Source organism: Empidonax traillii, unplaced genomic scaffold, assembly GCF_003031625.1.
Source record: "Empidonax traillii isolate 1590-97213 ecotype Southwest subspecies unplaced genomic scaffold, ASM303162v1 scaffold430:size563586, whole genome shotgun sequence".
NCBI classification, from domain to species: Eukaryota; Metazoa; Chordata; class Aves; order Passeriformes; family Tyrannidae; genus Empidonax; species Empidonax traillii.
In genome coordinates, this window is record NW_020955623.1 from 141,989 (window position 1) to 152,001 (window position 10,013).

At 39.5% G+C, this 10,013-nt stretch overlaps 1 protein-coding gene across 5 annotated transcripts in view; it reads left to right on the forward strand.

Moving 5' to 3' along the window:
- ARHGAP21 (Rho GTPase activating protein 21) overlaps positions 1–8,578 on the forward strand; it is a 114,806-nt gene extending 106,228 nt beyond the window's left edge. For 3 of the 5 annotated variants that reach the window (XM_027894511.1, XM_027894513.1, XM_027894512.1), the window contains 6 exons: positions 71–160; positions 1,939–2,064; positions 2,256–2,297; positions 2,625–2,730; positions 4,500–4,531; positions 5,999–7,732. In XM_027894511.1, coding sequence (XP_027750312.1) covers positions 71–160; positions 1,939–2,064; positions 2,256–2,297; positions 2,625–2,730; positions 4,500–4,531; positions 5,999–7,732 — 2,130 coding nt within the window. Of the gene's footprint in view, positions 1–70; positions 161–1,938; positions 2,065–2,255; positions 2,298–2,624; positions 2,731–4,499; positions 4,532–5,998 lie in introns of all 5 variants that reach the window. The other 2 variants (XM_027894510.1, XM_027894514.1) reach the window with 1 other exon arrangement.
- Positions 8,579–10,013: the final 1,435 nt, after the last annotated feature.

Here is a 10,013-nt window from a genome sequence, read left to right on the forward strand (position 1 = left end):
TCGTGTTGTCGGTGCACCACAAAATTAGCATTAAATGTTTAATGTTCTGAGTAGTGATTGTTTGTTTCAGATTCATGATTTACCCGAACATCATTATGAGACTCTCAAATTTCTTTCTGCACACCTGAAGACAGTAGCAGAGAACTCAGAAAAGAACAAGGTATCAGAAACAAAAGTATAATGTATTTTTGTTTGTTTCATGAAGTATTATTTTTTGTACAGGATTATCTCTTAATTGAGGGGATAATTTATTGTTGTGGCTGAAATTAAGACTTTTGGATTAGGCTGCAAAAATGTGCACCTGCTTAGTGTGAATTAGTTTTTTTCAAACTGGTATTAATTTTTGTGGGAATAACTACTTACATCCTAATTTTATCTGAAGTCTGTAAACTTCAGTTAGTCCAATCTAGACACCTGTAAGAGGGTGCCTGGGCCGGGCACAGGTGAACAACTCTGTTGGCACACCAGCTTTGTGTGAAGCCTCACTTCTGGACGCTTCAGAAATTTGTAAGACTAAGACTTGCTGTAGTTACTTGAATGTTTGCTGACCCCACAGATGCTGTTTTGTCTGGTTTTAAGAAAGACAATTCATGCTGTACACGGTGGTAGTTCATCACTACAGGGTCTTTTTCCACCACTAAGTATAACTTTCTGTAATTTCTGTGGGGTGGGGAAGATGTAGTTTGTGTTAAATGCTTCTGTGTGTGCTGTAATCCTGCAGTAAATGCAAATAACAGTATCCCCTTTGTTCAGCTCTCAGGGAGGGGTAGCTGAGTGCAAAGCCATCCACAGTATGGGTGTGCTTATGGATGCTTATCTCTGGGCAGGTAATGTGGTGGCTTGTTGCTTGGCTACCAATGTGCAGGGTACAGGAAAAAAAATTATGTAATTGATGCTCTATAGAGGTGCCTACAGCCAATCTTAAATCATTTAAAATATAAGAATAATTTAAAAGCTGACATTATAACGACATTATAATAAATGTAATTTTTAAGTGCAATGCCTAAAGGAAGCTTTTTTTATAATTTTGCAGTATCGATGTGCTCTATAAATGTTGTTTAATACTGTTAATATTATACAATATATAAGGCTAGCGGAGTGAGGTGATGCTATAACTGTATGACTTGTCCAAGGACACAATTCAAGTCCAGGAGACCTTTAGGGGCCTGTGTCATATTTGCAGCCTGCTTCTGGTAAGCACAATGACCTTGCCTCCTGTATATTATTGGTCTTTTCTATACCAGAACAGTAAACTGTAAGTCAGAGAAGTAAGCAAAAATAGGAGGTAAGTATTCTGCTGCGGCTTTCTTGAAATTATTTGTCAGAGATGTAACAGCAGTCATATACTTAATTTACTTTTCATGTTGTGACATGGTCACATAACTCTGTCTCATGAATAGATGTGTTGGGTCTATGATGTTTGTTTGCTGCCACTGCCTCCAAAGTTGGTGCAAATTGAATGAGGTCTTTGTCCGTAGACAAAAAACGGCATTTGATTACCAGCCTAATTTTTTGTGTGTCTTGTAAACATTTTCAGAAAAAAAACACAGAGAACTACCAATGCCTTTTTATAAAACAAAAAATTCTTAAAACAACTTTTCTGAAAAGAAGTTTTTCTACATGGGAAGAAAAAAGATTCCCCCCCTGAAAGTGTAAAGAATATTTTCTGTGCTTGTGGAGCCATTTGCTTGCAGTGGGTTAAGGAAGGTTGGAATTTTGAATTGTAGAAATGTTGAATGTATTTATTGCAGCTGCATGTAGGAGAGATTTGGTGTAGTGTATGCCACCTGAGTCAGTAAGGTGTTTTTAAAAAAACTTTTTATGTCTTTATTTAAAATGGTTCTCATATATATTAATAGTATTATATTAATTTACTTAGCCCATATTACTGTATTTTCTCATTATAAATGTATGATGTGGAAATATTTCGTTTCTTAGATGGAACCAAGAAACCTGGCAATAGTATTTGGTCCAACACTTGTGAGGACATCTGATGATAACATGACACACATGGTTACGCACATGCCAGACCAATATAAAATTGTAGAAACACTCATCCAAAAAGTAAGTGGATGCATTTCATTATTTAAAATTAAGAGCATACACAGATCAACCGGCTTTTCTCTCACTGGGCCAGTTTGGGTCTGGAATTTATCCATCAAAGTGTCATTTTTAGTAATGTCCGTGTTAGATTGTGCCACTTTTGGGGTCTGTATTTCCTGTGGGGTTTTCACCTTTTTTATTTTAAATTGTAGCATGACTGGTTTTTCACAGAAGATGATGCTGAAGAACCTCTTGTAAGTATTGTGACATAAATACTTGTGTTGTAACTATCTTAGTTTAGAATCTGCTTCTGCTGCCTCTAGAATGTCTGTATATTTCTTATTACGTTCCTGTATGGTTTGCTCTTCAGAAGCACATTTGTAGCTTTCCAGTTCTTGTAGTAATGAATTTTATTTTTTTTTTAAAAAGCAAGCCATGCATTTGTTTTAAAAGCATAAAGGAAAATAGGACACGCTTTCCTCGTGTTCTTCAGGTGAATAATGAAGTTTTCTAAATGCTGTTGAATCGTAATGAACTATTTGTGAAACGATGATGAAGAGATCTTTGTTTATTAACCATAGACAGCAGTTCAGGAAGAAAACACTGTAGAATCTCAGCCAGTGCCAAACATAGATCATTTACTCACCAACATTGGAAGAACGGGAGTATCTCCTGGAGACGTATCAGGTAACTCTTGCCTGGACAGTGTTAATCCACAGGCTAGAATAACCTACTCTCTTAACTCACTGTAACTCTCTCTTCCTATTTTCTGGTACTAATAAAACCTTTTCCTCTTTTCTGAAAGACCATTAACACTTCTGAAAGACTTGAATTGTTGATAATCATGCATGACATAATTTGCGAAACTTTTTTGTATAACAGGAATTTGATCATTAAAAGATGAGGTTTGCACATACTACTTTATTTATTCACAGTAACCCATGCAATCATCATCGTGAGGTGAAGCAGATATGCTGCTGTGAAGGGGTTTGTTGTGATGGCAGAAAGACTGATCTTCGGTGGTGGTCTAATATTGCTCCTTCCCAACGTTAGGAATGCAAAAAACTGAGTTATGTTTTCTTGTCAAGTGATGGACACTTGAAGTATGTTGCAGTATGTCTATACTAAAGCTGATTTCCTTCTGTTTATAAATGCCATCCTCTTTTGTGGCTAAGGACAAGCATTACAGGCTCTTTTTTGGTGACTTTTTTCCCTCCTCCCTTCACTATGCTATTGCACTAACCCAGCATGTTGTATCCCACAAATGTTATCCCTCGTCTCTAGCTTTTGTTTCAGTTTCCAAAGGGTTGTTCAGCATTTACTGAAACAGTCACTTTGTACTGATGTTGTAACAGGCGAAGTGGGAGGAGTCTATCACACGGTGATGTCATTAGTGGATTCTGTGATGTCAGTGATGGACAGCTGGAACTGTAGGAAGAAGGAGGACTGTTGCCCACACTGTAGCTGCCTTGTCTGCAGAAACCCCCGTTTCTTGTAACTGGAAAAAACCCCGAGTTGATCTGTGCTGTAAATTTTCTTTTAAGAGTATTTTAAACAGATCAATGCTACTTTTTAAAAGTTTTTCTGCTGTTTCTTGTTATCTCTGAAGCAGACCCTGAGGAGAAATAGCATGGTATGGTCTACCAGTCTTTCTAGTCATAAAGCATTAGCCATGTGTCAAAAAGGGGTGTGGCAGGGGGCTCAGCTCTTTCTTCCAAGGGAGAAAGTCCCTAAAGCTGGAACACATCCACGTTCATATTTTTTAGTCATTGTGCTAGCCCCTTCCTACCCCCTTTATAATTGTATAATCTTGGGTTTTGCGAGACAGTGAAACTATGGTGTCCATTTTTCATTTCATAAAAGCGCTTGTTATGGAAAAGTACAAAACTGGTAGCTGCTGAAATCTAGCAGATTTTAAAATAAAATTTTACCTGTATGTAGTAAGAGGTGGAGGGAGTTGTATAATTGGGGTTTTACACACAAAATATGACTTAATTCCTTTAAAAACTCACAAAAAGTATATGACTACAAGAACCATGATTTATAGCTAGGAAGCCAGATGTACTAAGACACCCAGTTTTGCTTTGTGTATCCTGAATCTCAGGAGAGTACACAGTGCCATCCTGAAAAGGTCTCTCAGCTGCGGTTTTGCAGGGGCTGTATACTTTAAGCATTAAATAAACATTAGTATTTCTGTTTTCTATTTAGAAGAACAGGGCTCCTTTGCCATTCCTATCATTGAGCTGGTTCTGCCTACAATTCACAGCATCCTTTCATGGCGGTGGCTTTCTGTGGTGCAGCTTGCATCTTTGTGAGCTCTGACTATTCACTCTGTTCTGGTTTTTATTTGCTTCACATCTTGTTCTGTGCTTGTCTTTTTCATAAGTCCAGCATTGTCTGTAGTAACAAAAAAAATTGCACAGAACTGAGCAGAATTTTTTTTCATTTTTCTACAGATTCGGCTACTAGTGACTCAGCAAAATCTAAGGTAAATCATTTTGTGATATGATGTAGTTGTACTATAGAGTTTATGTAGAATTTCTGGAATAAGTGGTAATACTGTTTTCTCATAACATAGTTTTGAAGTGGTATACTGGAAAAGTGTCACTTGTGTGCAGTCAGCTGCACACATCAACACCTTTGTTCCAAACTCTCACAATTGTGAGCACTTATCTCCTTTTTGCACCTCATTTAGTAGAGGTAAATGTTCCCTGTTGTTGGCGTGCTACTCACTCACAGCCAGTATTTATGCTTCCCTATTACACTGAGAAAAGGGCAATACTTAGAATTCAGCCTGGTCTTCTTGAGAAGGAAGTAGCTCCTCCTTTTATAGGAAGGCAAAGGTTGTAGTTAAAGGTTGCTCTTCAGAATCTCCTAGGAAGTATTGCTGTGCTTGGGAGGACAGCCGTGTAGATGAGGGGAGTAACACTGGTTCAGGGTGGGACATCACAAAAGTGGGCATTTGTTCAATCCTCAGTTTAATGACAAAGTTCTCATCTAACGTGGACAAGTCTCTGTCTCTTGGGCTGTCTGGTGATTCTGACACTGGATGTCTGTAGCACAGGGTGAGAGGGCAGCACACAGCTGAGCTCACCTTTATGCTGGTGTGTGTACAGGTGTGTCACTGGTGCCCCCCTCTGAGTTGAGAACAAGACTCAGTGCCTCCTTCTGGCTCACCGTGGAGGTGAGGGTGTTTGGTGGCTCAGCCGTTACCTCCAAATAGCCCCATTTTCAGGACACCATGTCATGCTGCCTGTGGCAGTGGGGCAGGGGGTAGGAAGGGTTCGTAGCTTTGGTGGTGGTGGTGGTTCGTGGCCAGGTGGTGATGTCGTCACGTAGTGAAAATAGTTTTTAATTCATAAAATGGAATAATTCGGCTTGTCCCTTTATTGCTTCAGTGCTATTCTAAAGGTATATAAGATTCTTCAAAAATCAGGAAGAAGTTTATTTCTGTTCATTTTCTACATTTCTAAACTAGAGTTTTGAATAGCATTCATTTTATTGGAAGTAATGAATGGTACAATTTAAGCACTCAGTCTGAAAGGTGAAAGAGGAACTGAATAGTTTGAGAAATTACCCTTTTTGTATAAGTAAGACCTTGAAAAAAGGGCTTGAAACCACACTCTTGGGACCTCATCTGTGAAGCAGTTACTGGGTCAAACTGGTCTTGAAAAGGTTTCTTACTGCAGTGAGGGCCTGCTTTATTAGTCAACCAAAAACTGAATAGCTGTATACGCAAACCTAGTCTTTTTTAAGTTGAAGGGACTCAGATAAAAAGTGGAGTTCTCAGGATGAAAATTGACTTCTTGGCCAATTTAGACTACAGAAAGAGCATGGAAATGTTCCTGAATAAAGACAGACTTTATACTGGGAAGCTCAGGATGTGCTTTTAAACAGTCTCAGGCTAACGATTCTTTGTGATTTTTAATTATGCCCTCTCCCTTTTTTTTAACAGGGTTCTTGGGGTTCTGGAAAGGATCAGTATAGCAAGGAACTGCTTGTGTCCTCCATTTTTGCAGCAGCTAGTCGCAAGCGGAAAAAAACAAAAGAGAAACCACAACCAAGTAGTTCAGAGGATGAGTTGGATAATGTGTTTTTCAAGAAGGAGCTTGCAGAGCAATCTCGTGGTGACACAACAAAAGAGGACACAGCTAAAGGGGAATATGAAAGAGAGAGAGAGATAGGAAGAAAACAGAGGATGTTTGTCCTGAAGGAAAAAGAGAACAGCAGTAAAAAAGATGTGAATGTTGTAAAGGATGAAAAGAAGTCATTGAAGAAAGAAAGTATCCTGTCAGAGGAACCTTCACTGCCTTACCATGAAAAATGTACAAAATCATCGAATCTCAATTGTCTGCAAACCATGCAGAAGAATAACCCAAAAATGCCTATTTCACAATCTTCTTCCCAGGTTGAGGAGACAGTGTCTGACTCTGGCACTATGCTAAGCACTTCCTCCCAGGCTTCCCAGCACAGATACTCATGCAAAAAAGTAGCCAGCCCTGAAATTAAACACAATGAGTTTTTAGCAGCTGATGTCAGCTCCATCACCTCAGACTATTCAACTACTTCATCTACTATGTATCTGACTGGTTTAGATGCCAGCATGCTGAGCCCTGAGGTGCAGTCAGTGACAGAAAGCAAGGGAGAAGATGCCGATGATGAGAGAAGTGAATTGATCAGCGAAGGGCGTCCTATGGAGACAGACAGTGAAAGTGACTTCCCTGTCTTTGCCACCAGCGCTGCTGCCGAAAGGCTTTCCAAAGGGAAAGTTTCGGAAGTGGTGAAGACCAGTCGGAGGAACTCAGAAGAAAGCGAAGTAAGTTGTACTGAGGGAAGTTCCACGCCAAAGTTAGAGAGTCGCAGACTTTTTAGCTCACACAAACTTATTGAATGTGATACACTCTCCAGGAGAAAATCTGCACGGCACAAAACGGACAGTGAAGGTTCAGGGGATGCAAAGAGTGAGAAGGACTTGCCTACTGTGACCAAAATGTTTGACATCATGAAAAAAGGAAGATCAACAAGCAGTCTAGCCTCATCAGCCAGAAGCGAGGCTGACAAACAAGAACCTACCTGGAGACTTAAAATTACAGACAGGTTAAAGCTGCGACTCAAGTCATCTGCAGATGACATGTTTGGAGTTGGGAATCAAAAAGCTAATTCCGCAGAGACTGCAAAGAGAAAAAATATCAGGCGAAGGCACACGCTTGGAGGACAGAGGGATTTCGCTGAAATAAGTGTCCTGAATGCTTGGAAAGCTCAGGAGCCAAGTCAAAGTAGAGAGAGAGAGTCTGAGCTTTCAGCTGTGACTCGGTTGAAGCCCAAATGTCCAGCACAGGACCTCTCAATCTCAGACTGGCTTGCACGAGAACGTTTACGCACTAGCACAACTGACCTTAATACGGGTGAAACTGGAAAGCCCAGACTTGAGAACACTAGCTTAGCAGATGTATCAAAGGAAGACCTGCCCTCATCTGCAGACATGCAGGCAGATGAAGGCAGTTCTTCCAGCAGCTTGACTTTAATTAATAGAACACCGCCGTCGGGACCATTTCAGCCACCAGACCAGGTAAATGGTGAAAATTATCAGAATATGAACAAAACCAACTTCAGCCCAGCAGTTGATGCCCATCCTCATAAACTGTCTGGGACCCAAGTGGTTAGATCTCGATTCTACCAGTATCTTTGAAATGGGAAGGTGTGTCCACTGCAGCAATTCATTAACTTACTGTTACACTTCCCAGTAACTCTGTGTGTGTGTGTGTGTGTGTGTGCGCGTGTGTGTACATATATATATATTTTTCCTGTACTGTTGTTGTTATGCAGCCTTCATTTGGGCTGGTTTCATCAATATGCTCTGTGGAACGTCTTCACAGTGCATTACCACAGCCAGAAGAACACTAAAGTATATATATATATTTTAAGAAAAAGTATATTTGATGGCTGCATACAAATGTTGAACAAAGCATCTGATGCAACATGCTGTGTAGTGTATACATGGTTTTTCTGACTGAGAGTTGGCCTGGCATTAGTATGCAGGAAAATTGTTCTTTTGGTTTAGTCACTAACAAGTGCCTCATCATAAATTCATTTGGTTTGTTAGGGTGCCATATTGTTAAATTAGAGAAACTTATTACAAACAAATGAATGCATTTTACTGTTAATGAGTTTCATTACATTTTACAAATGTTAACACAGGTGGCTACAGAGCTTCCATTCCTTAGGCATTCCAGTAAATATTGGAGTTTTATATTTCCAATTTTAATACAGATTTTGAGTTTTATGTGACTTGAATTTCTAATCTTTCTGTAAAATAAGTAACTTAAATGTACATATTACATGTGTATCTTTTCTTCAGATACCAGATTTGATATAAATGTTGTAACATAGGCGTGTAGATAGTGGATACTGGATGGAACTGGTTTCTTTTATCGAGAATATAATTCTGCATGAAGACCTAATGAATCCAAACCTGTATCATGCCTGTGTGCATACCCACTTAAACACTGGAAATAAAATCGTTTTGGTGACTCTTTGTGTGATTCGAATTCTTTCTAATGAGCTGGTTTAGAATGTCGCATTTACAAGCTGCAGTTGGCAAATGCTCTCACCAGCCCTGCACTTCCTCCTGGATGAAGTAGACTTCTTTTCAGACTTTTTTTTTGTGAGACAACACTGTGGATTTTAGCATGTGGGAGAGATTCAGTTGGGTAAATATTTTCATCTTGATACATAATTTGCTTCTAAGGTATGTAGCAAGTTGATTTAAGACACAGGTTTTGTAGCCCTGAAAAAAAAGCATATCCCTGATCATCCTCATGTCATAATGAGTGAAGATCTGTATCTGCCAGTCAGAACAACACTGTAGTTTAGGTCTTGGACTTTTTATAGTTTTAACTACAAAGATGAGTTTCTACCTTAAAAGCCCTTCTGTGTGTGAGCTCCATACCAGTTATTTTTTTCGTCTGTTCTTGGACACCTCCTTGACAACAAAGCAGCTGTTCTTTACTTGGAGTACCCCCATATCTTACACTGTTGCTTGCTTGGCAGAGCATTAAACCTGTGTCGATGTGTCCAGTGGAAGAGAAGGAATTGTGGTACTAGGATGTATTGGCTGATATGTTTCTAAGCAGACCTTGTTTTTTTCCAGAGTGACTGCAAAAGTCCCATGCTTTGATTTACTGTGGTTTTGATCCTTGTGAGGAATCATTATAAGAATTGGCTGTGAAGAAAATTGTCAAATATGACAGTTGAGCTCTGGGAAAGTTCTCACATAATTGGGTCCACCTAGTACCAGGTTCCATAAAAATGGACTATGTTTTTGTGTTGTCCTTGCAAACTAAAGTGTCTTTTCCCCCCAGAGAGAACAGGAAGCAGGTGCATTAGATGCATTCCTGTGTGCCATGTGAGGAAGAAGGGGTGTGTTTTGTGAAGCACAAAGTAATTGATGATGATTTTTGTTTCAGTCCTAATAGTTAAGTGTATCTGAACGAGAGATTTCAAAATCACAACAAAACGTTGTGATGCCTCTGTAATGCTATTCATGAGCAAGCAGCCATTGTCTTTTACTTGAAGTGCATTTTGTCCCATCATTACTTTCAGAGGCTTGTCAGAATGTGTGCTGAGCATCCACAGCAAGGTGCAGGGGTCTTCTCAGTGAAGCAGTGTACTTACAGAGGTACGCAGGGGTCTGGGGCTCTGCATCTTACTCTGATTTGACAACCATTTGGTGAATCAAGTTAATTGTTGTTTTGTTGTGTTTATAGATGACTGATAATTTTAATCCTGAAGCTACATGCATGACCGCCAACATTTATGCTTGAGAACATAGAACTGTAATTGTATTGACTCAAAAAGAACACCACATCATCTGAAAAATTAGAACTTGCTAAAAATAACCCACACAAACCAGGAATTGCATTGGCTGACAATTCTGCAGGTACAAATTGAAGGCCTTATCAGCCTCCATG